At 35.7% G+C, this 15,634-nt stretch overlaps 1 protein-coding gene across 2 annotated transcripts; it reads right to left on the bottom strand.

Annotated features, from left to right (window-relative positions):
- Positions 1 to 3,940: 3,940 nt before the first annotated feature.
- Positions 3,941 to 8,516, bottom strand: LOC111793565 (zinc finger CCCH domain-containing protein 55). 2 transcript variants are annotated; one of them, XM_023675506.1, is made up of 9 exons: positions 7,267 to 8,516; positions 6,972 to 7,151; positions 5,797 to 5,976; positions 5,604 to 5,704; positions 5,251 to 5,505; positions 5,030 to 5,168; positions 4,705 to 4,936; positions 4,556 to 4,600; positions 3,941 to 4,444 (listed from the first exon to the last, which is right to left on the bottom strand). In XM_023675506.1, the coding sequence occupies exons 1-7, from the start codon at positions 8,178 to 8,180 to the stop codon at positions 4,759 to 4,761; spliced, it is 1,947 nt and encodes a 648-aa protein (XP_023531274.1). In that variant the 5' UTR covers positions 8,181 to 8,516; the 3' UTR covers positions 3,941 to 4,444; positions 4,556 to 4,600; positions 4,705 to 4,758. The 2 variants fall into 2 exon arrangements, with proteins under 2 accessions (XP_023531274.1, XP_023531272.1); XM_023675504.1 differs by having other exon boundaries at positions 3,984 to 4,444; positions 4,556 to 4,936.
- Positions 8,517 to 15,634: the final 7,118 nt, after the last annotated feature.

Here is a 15,634-nt window from a genome sequence, read left to right as displayed (position 1 = left end):
ACTCAAGCCTACTGCTAGCAGATATTGTCCTCTTTGAACTCGGGTTTGGTACCTCCTACCTTAAACTCGGGTTTAGACATTTTTTAAAGGTAAGAACGGTAAATCGTGTAGCTGTCTAATCAAACTCGGGTTCGGTACCTCCTACCCTAAACTCAAACTACACTTGAATTGATGCCTTAAAACAAGAACTTGGTCGGGTAAGGAGAAAAAATGTGGAGGGACAAGTAGCCGACCAAAAGTGGAGATTTGAATACATTGGTTTGATAAGTGTGCAAACATATTAATGTTCCATTGGCCACTTTTTCAAAACTCCCCATCAAAAATCTCACTTCCCAATTCCGTTTTCTCGTTAATTTTTACAGGTGTTCGTGAATTGAATTAAATCGGGTTGGTTTTAGACAGTTTCAAGACTCAATCTAATTGTTCGGGTTGTAAATTTTTTTCAACACAGACAGCTCTCGTTAAATAATGAACTCAACTCAATTCAACCATAAATTTTTTCGGTTAGATTAGTTCGGGTTGTTCGGGTCATTTATTTAAATTTTTTATTTTTAACAAAACTGAAACGCTAGTTTATAAAATATCTATTTATTCATTTTCAAACATTTATTTTTAAAAAAATTAATAAATTTCGATTGGGTCTGAGAACTCATGAACCAATTCAATACATAAAATTTTTATTTATTTGAACCTAACCCAACCTAAATAAACTCGTAACCAAATTCAAACGGTACGAATTGAGTCGAGTTGAGTTGAATTGATCGAGTTTTTTAAACACCAAATTCCATTTATGACGTTATTCCCTATAATTTTCATTTCAAACTCTAGTTCCATTGATATTAGCGATTTCCTCGTAATCAAAAGTGGATAAGAGAGTATTAACTTATCTAGGTTAAGCTATGGCTTCGTAGGGTTCTAGGTTTTGATTTTTCTTTCTTTTTTGCCGGGCGTAGTTCAACAAATAGTAATAAAGATCTCAATCTCGGGTCACAAGAATCCAACGATGTTTGAATTTTCAGAAACTAACGAACTTAGTTTTTGAATTTGGTATCTAGTAAACTCTTTGTCCACGGGATATTTTTCGATAAAAATCATGGATCTATTGAACATAAAATTGAAAGGTCTTTAGGGTGTTTTGTGTCAAAACACGTTGTTTGATAAGGTAATTATCCATTGTGGTCACCAAAACGAGTAGCTAAGGCCACAAACGATTGTTCATGGCTTTTGGGAACTGATAACAGGCGTTTACGTGTCTAGTGATTCGATATTAATACCAAGATAATAGCATTATGAAAACTATTGGGCCAGCCACAATAAGTGTAGTCGGGTTCATCATATTCAATTGTAACACAACTTCGATTTCGATGAAAATGGGCCTAAGTTAGCCTTTTTTTTACCTTTCCAATTTCGTTGCTAAGCGGTCCTAATCATAATGGGTTTTTTTTTTCATCAAAATTCGACATAAATTTAAAAGGGACAAAACGGAAATTCAAAAGTTGTCCTTTTTTTTAGTTCAACAATTGAGAAAGAACTATGAATCTTTGAGACGATAATTTGTGTCTTATCAATTTAGATATACTCAAATTGGCTAAATTTTTTTTATTTTGAACTCGTACAAAAACGCCTACTACCTAGTGTACTGGATCTTCGACCAGGTATTTTACCTTGTCGAATCGGAACCAACCACCCTACTCTAATAATAGGAGAAAGAAAAACGTTCGAACAATTGAACGGCCACCAGCCTTCACGGGTTGGTTAGAAGCCAGTCTTGTTTGGTAAGACGATATATATCTCGGTAGCTATATAAGCATAAATTACTATACTTATATAAATAAATTATTAGTGTGTCAAGATATCAATACATTAATAGTAAAAATGAATGATCTGTAATTTATTGTGTATTTAATGTATAGTAAATGACACAAAATTATTGAGAAATATTTTATGGTCCAATAATTTAATTGACCTATAAAAGCTACTAAAATAACTTCTTTCTTTTTCTTGGTTTTTTTACTAACCCGATCGGGTTGGGTTTGAAAAATATTTTCAACTAACTCGAAATTTCGAGTTGGTTGGGTTGGTGATCTGAGCAACTCGAATGAGTTCCACCGCTCAACCCAACCCTCTATTTCCAGTTATTTTAAAAAAAAAAAATCTTAGTTATCCACTAAATTTATTACATTAATAACTAAAATCTCATTAAAAACATTTACAAGTGACGACACATCACTAACCTTAGTTACAACTGTCAAATATTCTTAAATTTTCATAATAATCTTAAAAGTAAGATTGTATTGTAACCGTATTTTCGGGTTGGTTAGATCGGTCAGGTTGATTCAAGCAAAAAAAAAAAAAAATGTCAATTCACGAACCTTTTCGAATTTAACTCATTCCAATATTTATTGTTTAGTATGGGTAGTTTAAGTTGGTTGGATTCTCGAGTCATCTGAACACCTATAGTACTTTTCAAAGAAAACTAGCTAAACGTCTTTTTCAGTGTTTTTTTTAAATAATAATTAAATTCAAATGCATGTGAATATAGAATAGATGAGATCAAATTATTTTTAAAAAAATAATTGAATAAAATAATTCAAATGGTTCATATTAAATGACTTATTACATTCCATGCTTCATTAAATGGTTTGCAATTATATAATATAGATCATAAATGGTTTTTTTTTTCTTTTTTTTTTTTTAACTTTTAATATTTTGATTTTCTTAAAAAATATATATATATATTTACCTTGATCAAAATTTCAAGATATAATTTTTAAATTGTTCGTCAATCTAATTGCTCTACCTCGAGATTGAGAGTTCATATCTAGTAGAAAGCTCTTCATTAAGGTCAAATATATAAATCACTCGAGATTTTTTACCTTTTTCTTTTCTTAGTACCATAAATTTTAAAAAGTTTCGTTTGAATTTAACACCAAAATAATTTGAAAACTCGAATCTCAATTAAAACTAAGTTCGAATTCAAAACACGATGAACTATACGTATACAGATACAGATCGGTATGTTCGTGTATACGAAGCTATTAGACAAACAAAACGGAGTGATGAAAGACTCCAAATTTTGAAAAGCATGTTGGAAAAGCACCAAAAAACTTTGAATGGAACAAAACAAAAGGCATGGGATGGCCACATTGGCATCCAAAACGAGATAGTCCATGTGCATCATCTCTGTGTTTGTCTTTCTATGGTACACTTTCTTTGCCACCAACACACTCAGACAAACTCATTCTGTCTTCCTCAATGGAGTGATTTCTACTCAAAAATTCTCATTCAAACCCCAAGAAATGACCATTCACTAACAGGCTGAACGGAGAGAAAGTTGGATATTTCGGGTCCAACAAAAAACCGTTAGCATGTGTAACAATCGCTAACAGATATTGTCTTTTGTAGGCTTTCCCTCAAAGTTTATAAAGCGCGTCTATCAGGGAGAGATTCCCACACCTTTATAAAAAAAATGTTTCATTCTCCTCCCCAACCGAGGTAGGATCTCACAATCCACCTCTCCTTCGACGCCTAGCGTCCTTGTTGGCACACCGCCTCGTGGGGGATCAACAAGTCGCTCAATATCTGACTCTGATACCATTTGTAATAGCCTAAACCCACCACGGGCAGATATTGTTCTCTTTGGGCTTTCCAAACGCTACCCATCCATGCCAGTACAAAAAGTAGGGACCTCCCCCACACACCTCCCTCCATGCACACAAAACAAAGCACATCACAAACAATAACAACATATATATATATGTCAGTGCCCCCATGTGATACCCTTTGGGTGTGGGCCTCAACAACAACAGTGCGAGACAAAACAGTCCTCTAAAGCTAAAAACTTTCACAAACCAAATCAAAATCCATTTTTGTCCTTGTTTTGTCAATTTCAATTCAACCCATCATCAAATTATGATATTATATCTAGAGGAGGAAAAGATCAGAGTAAAGCAAGTAGCTCTTTGGTCCCAATGAGTGTCCGCTGCAACAAATTTCTCAAGTCTTCTTATATCCACTAACAACCCTACTACTATATACACAACAGGCTCTTGTGAGCTTTCACACAAACTTCAAATTCTACCTAACTATGAATAATGCCAGGAACAAACACAAGAACTTATGTGTAGATGCAAAATGTAAAACGGAGTTAACCCGACCCGACGACCGTAGTTCTTTAGTCAGCATGGTCCAGCACAAGATAGTAATAATAATAATAAACACAGAAGACCCTAACTCAACTCTCATAAACCAAATCATCTGTCCTAAATGTATGAATTTATATATGTATTTGCTGTTAGGAGTATGTAAAATTGATGAAGATGATACTTGTGGAGATCTTCTCTCTATAGTAGTAATAGATCTACTCTTCGAAGTAGGTATAATTTCGCTATACATCCGGGGGATGATTCTTCTGCCTGCTATACGCTTTTCTAATTTTTTTTTTCTGCGTAGATAAAATACGAACACCGTTAGCAGTTTTCATTTGATTGAACTCGAAACATAACGCCCAGAAAGTATAAGAAAATCGAGGAGGTAGAGATCGGTGGAGTCTTACCCTAACATTGTTGATATTTGCTGGCCATGCTCTTGTAGTTATTGCCTATATTTTAAAAGATTCACACAAGGAATAGAAACCTAAGGAAAGTAATGTATCTTACTTTGAATAACTGACTTCTAAAATTAGCTTGATGGAAAGTGAGGTACCACAAGGAAGAGGATAACAGGACCTTGCCATTCAGCTGTGGGGTAAAAGGTTAATTAAGGGGCAGCTATGTCACCAGCAAGACCGGTAGCCAGTGATGCGTTGCTCTGAGACGATGACGGTAATGTATTGGGACCACACCCGTCTGCTTTAACAGAAGAAAAGTCGAGATGTTGGCTCGATGCAGATTTTTTAGGAGAAGCAAATGGGCTATCAGGAAGGACCTGCTCAACACTGACCTCATGGCCAAAGTAAATGATAGAGAAGAATATGGTTAATACAATGTACGACGAAAATAATCTCGTGCTTATGATGTTTTAATTAGACCTTTTGTGGATTTCGAGCAGTTTGGAGTTGTAGCCGTCGTCCATGGCTTTGCTTTGGATAAAACAAGGATTCTCTTCCAGCTGAAAGTTTTGCGGCGTGCTCATCGCATTGTTGGTAGTTACTTGGTTATTCTCATGACCTGAAACAGCTCTCATCGTCAGCTAACAATTGAAAACGTTCGAGCAAAAGAAAGGAGAGAAGACTATGAAGAATCAGCAAACCTTCAGAAGCTTCTTGGTTTATAAAATCAGGAGGATAAATATTCTGATTCATTTGATTATGCGATTCGGTGGATAATGGAGAACAGATAGGTAAATTGTGTGGGTGATGGTGGTGTAGCTGATCGTTCTTCAAGTCGGGAAGCTGGAGATTCAATAGCCTTCTTCCCTGAAGTTCGAGTGCTTGCTGCAACTCAGCTTGCTCTTCTAATTTCCTACGCAACATCATCCCTTGAGTGTTATACATCATTCTTGCTCCTGTAAATCAAATGGTTCATATGAATAACCCATTAGAGACATATGGTTTCTTTGGCTGTCGAATTTGGGGGAAAGGGGCCTGCCTAGTTATTTCATACCGAGGTTTAGGTCGTAAGGATCCCGAGCGTCCAGTCCAGAGGGGCTCAAACAAGGAGAAAAGTCTCCCCTCTCGAGTTGCGGTTGTTGATGCTGCTGCCTCCTACATTCCATCATCCCAACTATAAACATCACTTTTAAAGGTAGAAAGGGAACAATATAGAACATAAAAAAGTGTTTTCAAGGTAAATTTACTTTTCTGGAACTTTTCCCTTCTCTTTGTATGGTTTCACGAGTACTCGTGATTCGCATATGAAATGTGGGTTCCCCTTTGCCAATATATGTTTTACCGTTTCTGGATAGACAAACGTAACGAACCCGAACATCCTCTTCTGTTGGTACGGAATCCTAACATCTTGCACAGGCCCAAATTTGCTGCAAAAAGGTAAGACATGAGAGTTCATCAATCACTAATCGCTTTACAATTTGCTTCAATGTAGATTATGGCCAGTCGGTTTACAATCAAGCAAATCAAATCAACAAAAACCCGTACCAACTAAACTAAGATAAATTCATATATGATGTAGCAAAAAGTGCAGCTTTGTTTCTGAGACATACTCTTGAGTATTGTATGAAACTGAACGTATAAATATCGTATCTTTTACTCATAATACGTCGTCAAAGTAAATGTTTGAATGAAGACCACAATTATGCAAGTATTCGCACGAGACACGTAGGTGCATAAACAAACAACCGCATACACGGAACATTTTTCCTATCTCGTTCAGTGTTTGTGTTGCATAGTGTTCAGACTTCTTCAGTATGTACTCAGGTATTTATCTTCTCTTTTCGTTTCTTTTCTTCTTTTGTTAGAAAACAGAACAAGAAAAGAAATCTCGTCGAGTTCATAAAAACAACACCTCAAGAAACTCTTATTCTATTGGATTTACTACAAATGAAAATCTAAAATCCAATGAATTCATGTTCAAGCATATATCAAACCATCTAAATATGTTTAAATGCATTGAGAAGTAGGTACATTTGAAGAATCTCGCACCATTCTCGAACCAAAGTTGTAATAGAACAAAGAAGGTTTGAACAGAAGGCAGAGGCATAGAACATGAACGAAGGCTCGATTCCGGTAAACGGGAAATTAAGTGAGAGATAATTATATGTTAAGAATCAGTACAAAGTGAAAGCAATTGTACTGAAACTTAGGCTTATTTCAATATGCTTTAAAAAACCTCAATGGCCAGCCTCCTTAAAACCCTGAAAAGTTTTAATACAGAAAACTATGAATCAGATGCAGGTAATCATCATACTCATATATAAAACAAAAACATTTCAGATCATCATACTCAAAGTTGGATTCATATAACGTTGGAGCGACAATGACACGAACGGTTCATCGGGATATTTTAACTGGTTACCTGAAATACTCTGAAACATCTTCATCCTTGAAGGTGCTATCAGCTGGGAATGTCAAATAAATCTGTCTCGACGCTGAATTTCGCTTCTCGGCAGCCAAAGCCAAGAAATCATTCCTTTCGTTTCTGGAAATGCCAAACTTTTGATACTCATCTCCCATCATGAGCGCTGCTGCTGTAGCTCTAGATTATCCATTCCAAATAGTGAAGAAACATTGCATTATAGACCATTCCCAAGCTAAAATTCCCAAAAACAAGACAAATATTATGGGATTCATGCACTATATTTGGTTGTTACCTATGAGTTTCATTCTGTTGTTGAAGTAGAAAATTGATGTATTTGTTATACTGAGAAGGTGAAACTCCAGCCATGAACTCAGAAGCAGTGGCTAATCTCTGTTGTTGAGCAGCCTTATATCTCATGAACTCCTCACGTTGATCAAACAAGCCCTCTAGTTTGCTAGGAGACCCAACAATGGCAGCAGAAGGATCAACCAAGTCAGGGAAATCGCCATGCAAGAACTTGCAATTGCTACCATTTTTACAAAACCCTCTAGCAAAGTAAAGACAAGGCTTATACCCAACTCCAAATCCTCCATCTTCTGAGCCAAAACAAACATCACTAGCAGAGTAGCTCCTTCTATGAAAAGGGGTCTCAGCATTATCCATAGATTGACTCCAATTCTGCTCACCTCTTGAAGAAGACGACTCGTTTAGAAACGAAAGGTAATCGTTAACTTGCGGCTCTTCACTGACTTCAGAATCTCCAAACCCATTTTTGTGCTGCAAAAATGGAGGCATTGAAAAAGGGGGAGCTCGAATACAGTCATAAGAAAGAAGGGAAGTGGATTTAGGGCTAATGACATTGTTAGTGATTCCTGAAAACGACCAAGAACTTGTTGAGGAAGGAGAAGAAGAAGAAGGGTTTTTAGATTGAGAGAAAGGGTTAGTGTTGGAAGGTCTAGCGATGGGATTAAGAGGCGAAGGCGAAGAAGGCGTTGAAGAAGAAGAAGAGTTCAGAGAAAACCCTAAATGAGCTTTGGCCTTCAAAATCAATGAATGCAAAAGGGTTTCAGGGCCAAAAGCCAAACGAATCAACTCCTTATCGCCAAGGTCTTGAATGAGAAGAAACCCCATGATTTTCGAAGCGTTTTCAGGCTCCAAGTTCTTGATCTTCGCATAAACCAAACTACTTGCTTCATATGCATCCATTTTTCTCCTCTGTTTCTTCAAGAAAACACAAACCCAAGAACCCAAATCCTCAAAAACCTTACTGGGTCTTCAAGAAAAATCCGTTTTCCCCAAGAAAAACACACAATGGGCTCAGAAATCAGTAGGGTTTTGAAGCATTTAGCGAAGTGGGTTTGCTTAGTAGAGTAAGAAGAGCAGGGAGTGACAGGTTTCTCTCTCTAAACAGGAGAGAGAAAAACGGAATGGCGTAGTGGTGATAGAAGATTACAGATCTACTACTTGAAAGTTAAAAGAGTAATTGTCAAAACAGTATAAATCTTGTCATACGTGTGTATTATATGCACTGCTTGCTCTGTTCTTCCTCTGTATGCAAAATATAACCCTTTATCATATCAAAGAGATTCCAGCGAAGAAGATAGGTCCCAATTTTTTTCTTTTTTTTTTTCTTTGAGATAATTCTCAAAAAATTGGGGAAAAAAAACCTAATTTTGAAATTGGGTCCCACATTTTCTCTTTTTCTTCTTTTTTTTCTTTTTTTTTTTAAATTATTTGATGTTTCTTGTTCATCATCATCATTATCTCTAAGTATACTTAATTAAGATGAGACTTATCCATGATTGCAACCAAATCTTCAAACTCAATTCTACTCCAATCCACTTCTCTTTAACACGTTAACACGGTGAGATCTGACGTCGGTTAGAGAGAAAAACGAAACACTTTATGAGGGTATATAAATCTCTCCTTAGTAGACGTGTTTTAAATTCGTGGGACTGACGGTGATATGTAATGGGTCAAAGCAAAAAAATATCTACTAGTGGTGGACTTAGGCTCTTACAAATGGCATAAGAGTCAGACAACACACGGTGTGCCCAGTGAAGACGCTGGGCTCCCGAGGGGTAGATTGTGAGATCTCATATCGGTTGAGGAGGGAAATAAAGCACTTTATAAGGGTTAGACAATATTTACCGATATCTACTAACGGTGGGCTTAGGCTGTTACAAATGGTATAAGAGTCAAACACCACATGGTGTGCCCAATGAAGACGCTGGGCTCCCAAGGGATAGATTGTGAGATCCTATATCGATTGAGGAGGGAAATTGAGCACTTTGGTCAGACAATATTTTCCTATATCTACTAACGGTGGGCTTAAGCTGTTACAAATGGTATATGAGTCAGACACCACACGGTGTGCCCAATGAAGACGTTGGGCTTCCAACGGGTAGATTGTGAGATCCCACATCGGTCGAAGAGGGAAATGAAGCACTTTATAAGGGTGTGAAAACCTCTCCCTAGTAGATGTATTTTAAAATCGTGAGGTTGACGACGATACGTAATGGGCCAATGCAGACAATATCGGCTAACGGAGGGCTTAGGCTGTTACAAATGGTATTAGAGCCGAACAATCACGCAGTGTGCCCAGCGACGACGCTGGTCTCCCAATGGGGTAGATTGTGAGATCCCACATCGGTTGGAAAGGGAAACGAATCATTTTATAATGGTGTGTAAACCTTTCCCTAGTAGACGTATTTTAAAATCGTGAGGTTGACGACGATACGTAATGAGCTAAAGCAGACAATATCTGCTAACGGCGGGCTTAGACTGTTACAAATGGTATCAAAGCCAGACACCGTGTGGTGTGCCCAGCGAAAATGCTGGCACCCAAGGGAATAGATTGTGAGATCCCACATCGGTTGAAAAGGGAAACAAATCATCTTATAAGGGTGTGCAAACATCTTCTTAATAGACGCATTTTAGAACCATGAGGTTGACGAACACCACGCGGTGTGCCCAGCAAGGATGCTGGGCCCCCAAGGAGGTAAATTGTGAGATCTCACATCGGTTGAAAACGGAAACGAATCATTTTATAAGGGTATGTAAACCTCTCCTTAATAGACGCGTTTTAAAACCATGAAATCGAGACGATACATAACAAGTCAAAGCGGACAATATCGAGACGTGGGAATAAAAACGCTACCTTTTGTATTTGAATTTAAAGGTGAATCTAAGAATTGGTCCACTTAGAGTACTAAAATGAAGAATCAAAATCACCATTGGTGGTTGAGATTTGCCAACTTTACTTGAAACCCATTTAATTGTTAATTAATGAATTGCATTAAATGTGTTCCAAATCCAAGGAGAAAGTTTTTTATTAACAAAATCACATTTATTTTCGTAACATTCTTTATCCATACTCTACCCCGTAACTCAAACGACGTTGGTCGTTAGATTACAGGTCGTCAAACTACATTGTTTGCCACGTATCGTGTATTTTAAGTTGTCAATTTTTGGACCTCGTGCCTGTGTTTATGTGTAAATCACGAGAGTATAAAAACTAATCATACAATTCACGAGCCACTATGATGGGTGGGACTCGACTCCTCCAATGAGGTGTCGATTCTCATCGGTTGAGATAAAGTCTCTTATAACTCTCGAAGTAACTATAATAGCCCACGTCCACCGTTAGTAGATATTGTCATTTTTTGGCTTTCTATTCTGGACTTCCCTCCAAGATTTAAAACAGTCTCTTGGTAGAGGTTTTCACACCCTTATAAGTAATGTTTCGTTCCCCTCTCCAACCAATATGGGGTCTCACAATCCACCCCTTTGAGTGACCAACGTTCTTAATGGCACACCACCTAATGACTGTCTATGTTACAACAACCTTCCTTAATCGAGCTTATAGGGTTTTGGTCTATACGATTGTTTCACTTTATTATAGATCTCGGGTTTAATTCTAATTGAAGTTAGATCTTTTTAGTGCGTTTCTCAAATTGAATTGTTTATAATTTTTAATATTTAAGAAGTAAAACCATGCAAATTCACAGTTTTTTTACCGTAAAAACCTGTAGAAAAGTCGTAGAACTCAAGTCATTACAGGTTACACTCAAAATGCAAGAACACCACAAAACCTAGGCTAGTGACTAACTCACCTCACGTGTACTAAAAAACTCCCAATATAGCTGTAACACGTTAGATGAAGTAACGTCCTCGATCCACCAATGCTAGAAACGCAAAGGGACAGAGAAGAAAAAAAACCACTGAAAACCACGAAAAAGAGAGGATGAATTACAGCATGATTAAGTTTCACCACCAGAACCGCTGTGCTATGTTTGTCACCACTAGTTGTCACTATCGTCAAAAAGAGGGCAAACCGTCGATATGGGCTGACTCAACTAGAGAGAAAACTCAATTCCAAAAGCAAGAATTGATATCTGAAATCGACAGGAGTTATCGAGACGATATTATTCTATTAATCCAATCATTTGGAGTCCATTTTTTTCTCCGAAACGGTTCCAAAATATTAATCCGAATCACATCAAATTTTGCAATAGCATATTCTCACAAGTCCCTTTCATACACTCATTATTAAACCATAGAAATTGTACCAAAAAGGTTTGATTGCAAATTTACTATTAAATTGGAGGCTCTAATCATTATAAATGCTATGATTTCCTAAATTATCCCTATAATTTAATATTCAACTAATATTACAAAATTGTAATTAAAAATACAAATTAATAATAAATATTTTTTAATATTACATAAATGCCCACTTGGCTCCAAAAAAATTTAAAATCACAAATTTAATTTACTCAAAATATTTTTTTATGAAAAAAAAAAAAAACTCAATTATTATTATTATTTATTATTATTATTATTATTTGTATGTAATAACTTAATTGATATGGGTTAAGCTCGTAGTGCTCGAGTAAAAGAAAGGTACATGTATGAACCAGTACTAGGTCGGAGTGAGAATAATTTTAATAATAGAAATTATATAAAAAAAATGGTTATTACCACGGTAACAAACCGTGTACATTTTCTTTTTTAGTAATTCAATGTTGAGTTACCATGCAAAATATTCATTCTAAAACAGTAAAAATTGGGTGTAAAAAGGCAAGGTTGGTAATTAATAAATTACCAGCATGGTAAAAAAGGAATCCAAAGACCAAAAAGTCTCCTAAGAATCAGTAAAAAGAAAATGATTTTTTAAAGTCTTTTTCTGTTTCCATTTCTGGAAATAATATCATAATATTATCTCGTTTTAAAAGTAAAAAAGGCAGCAAATATTTACCAGCTTGGGTAAGTTTCTGTGACCTATTTGGGTAACTTAGATTTTGTTGTAACCTAGGTTAAAAAAGTGTCAATTTTTTTTAATTTTATTTTTACTAATCTTTATTAATCTCCGGTTCAGTGTACATTTAACCCGACAACCTGGACCAACTCAACTCGAGAGGTTGGGTTCACTCGTGTACGGTGAACTTAAAAGATTCTTATTTATTTTCTTCTATCATGAAAATTAATAAATTAATAAATCCATATTTAGTTAAAAAGATAAAATACTCATTTATTTTTATTAACGTTAAAATATAATTATAATTTATATGATATTGTAAAATAATAATTAAGTTCATAAATTAATTCAAACAAAATATTTAGTGGGTAACTACCATTATTTTTTTATTTATAAATTAAAAATGCAATTTCTAATTATGCTATTAAACATATGTTTAAAAATAGTAAAAATGTGAAATACCATTTAAATAATAAAAAATTATACATTAAAAAAAATTTGCACAAATTTCAACTCGAATATAGGTCAACTAGGTAAGACAAGATATGTATGTCTTAACGTCGATATTGAATCCTGGCCTTACGTTTTCTTACAACTTGTGGAGCAAGAGATTCGAAGTCTTAACCGTTTAATCGATAGTATATATTTGATGTTAGGTAAGCTATGTGACACAATCGCACTTTCGAAGGCAGCGGACTAGCGATTGTGCGGCACTCACTTTCCAACGACAAGTGAGCTCAGCTAATTTGTTCTTGCGTTGCCTACGGCCAAGCAACGTATGATCGAGCCTCTAGCCTTAGTTTTAAAATAAAGTTTTAGAAAACGAGGAGAGAGAGAAATTTTAGAAAGAGAGATTTTGGAAAGAGACATTATATAAGCAAGCAAGAGAAAGATAACAACCGTTTAGCATATATAACCTTGGGTAAGGTGTAGTTGACAACTAGTCATATCCCTACAGTACATTCTGAGCCATTTTATGTCTGGCAAGCCTAGACATGATATTTTTGAGGCGTCATAAGCCCTAGAATTACAAAAGAAAAAACACTAAATGAAAAGACAGGACAAGGGTTTGGCTTGTCATGGGCATGCGGCCATAGGCAACACGCCTTGGACGAGCATGACCGTGACACTATGCTCCCGACCCAGATGAAACCGGGATAACTAGAAGGGTGTGGTTATGAAGAGAGAGAAGGGCATGTTGAATGGAGGTATAAGTAAGGCTGACAGAGTTAAGGAGGTGCATTGAAAGCCATGGCTGCTGCAATTTGTGTAGCAGATATGGCCCCTGTTTCATCTCTAATTATTTCACCACTCCCTTAATTTTGGGGACCCCCCTCCCTACGATGGGTTTCGATCATCGAACGCTTGAATGTTTTTGTTTCGTATTTCGAATTTTTTTTATTGTTGATTCATTTTTTTGTTATATTAGGTACGGACGACTCAGTTACATGTGCTCGACATAACCGTAGAACTACAAAATCCTTTGTGAGGGACTCTAATTCTGGTCAATCGAGCCAGTAAGCTTTCATCAACACAGCTTTGGTGACCCGACAGAATGAATGTAGTCTATCTCAGTTTACAAGGATTCATATCCTAATGTGTCAATGTGAGATCCCATATCGGTTAGAGAGGGCAACAAAACATTCTTTATAAGGGTGTGAAAATTTCTCCCTAGCAGACGTGTTTTAAAACCATGAGGTTGACAGTGATAGGTAACATGCCAAAACGGATAATATCTGCTACTAATGACTATGGAACGTTATAGTCAAGTTAGTAAATATACAAGGTGTTCGTGAAATGCAATTTGAGCACACTGTTCGATTTTTCTTTATCCTTTGGATAAAATAAGGTCGAAAAGGATAGATACGAACTTCACGAATCAAGTGACGTTGTTGTAGCCAAAGAACAAAAGAAAACATACGAACAACATCGAATTTAACGGAGTTGACTTGGTCGTTGTCGAGTGAATTTAAGATGTACAGCCTTTTTCATTGATTTTGAGTTCATAAAAGGGTGGCAGTGTACAATTTTAATTCTTGTCAAATAATTGAGTTTGAACAGCTTCCCTTTTTTCTTCAATTATTGCCTCTAATAATTACATTTCTTTTCTATTGTTTAATATCAAAACTAATATATATATATATATATATATATATATATATATTCACTGGAACGTACTCGTCTGAATTTCAGCTCTACGACAGTCGACGATCCATACCTAAGATTTGAATCTTCCTCGTTTCTTGCCAACCAGAGTCTTTTCAACATATTTTGTATCACTCACGTGCATCTCAAGTAAAGTACGTTTAACCATAAAATTGTTATGATTGAGGTATCGAAAAGGAATGTGCACTTTGTTCATATAGATAACGTTAATTTTTTTAAGTCCCTTTTAGTCATTTGAACGCAGTTTCGATTATTGATCCACCCCTCATTTGTTCGTGTGCCACAACGTCTTTCCTATCTCTCTTGGTTTGATTCGAATAAGGATAGCTCAATCCATGTACCTTCCCGAACTGTTCCAAGTCATGACGGAGCTAATCCATGAAGGAAGAGTTCTCCGTTGTGAACTCCGACGACACACCACCGAAACCGTAAGAGTTCTCCATTGTGAACTCAATCCATGTACCTTCAATTATATCTTAATATTCTTTTCTCAATAACCCTTCAAAAAAAATTGTATAATATTTGGAGAATATTTTAGTTATGGAATATTCTTAAATATTATATCTTAATATTCTTTTCTCGTATATTTTATTTTATTATCAATATTTAATTAGTTTATACTTTTTTATTTATAGATATTAGTTGGTAGCTTGTATCGTATTTAAAGGTGATGAATATCAATCACAATACAGACCTTCGATCCCAATTCTATTCTTAACAATAACCATTCGAAAACTCACGTGTCGCTAAATTACATGCAAACGAAACATGTCACATAGACACGAGTTCTGTTGATGGATGGGTCGAATGTGTATATATATATATATATATATATATATATATATTTGTACTGACCAGCAGATTGAGTTTCGTGTGTCAAGCAGTATCTAAAAAGTATCCAAATGTACGAATCAAATAATAATTTAATATGACATCAAATTTTTTTATTTTTTTTTTGGTCAACAAATATTATTTCGAGACATTGTTTTTAAAAATGTCAATAGTAAAACTGGAAGGAACGATAGTTGTAAAAGATGGATAAACTGTTGTAAATTGTCATAAGTTTTGATTTGATTGGGTTATTTAGATTAGATTTGATTTGGTTATTTGAATTAGATTTAGTCATACCAGAGTTTAGTTATATATCGGGGTTGGAAAAAGTTTAGTGTGTCACATTGTATTTGTTGAGTGACATATTGGTGAGAGACTTTGTAGTGTGAGAGTGAGACATTCA

This window comes from Cucurbita pepo, chromosome LG04 (genome assembly GCF_002806865.2).
Source record: "Cucurbita pepo subsp. pepo cultivar mu-cu-16 chromosome LG04, ASM280686v2, whole genome shotgun sequence".
Classification (NCBI taxonomy): Eukaryota; Viridiplantae; Streptophyta; class Magnoliopsida; order Cucurbitales; family Cucurbitaceae; genus Cucurbita; species Cucurbita pepo.
The sequence above is the reverse complement of the archived record's forward strand: the minus strand, read 5'-3'. Positions and strand labels throughout refer to the sequence as shown.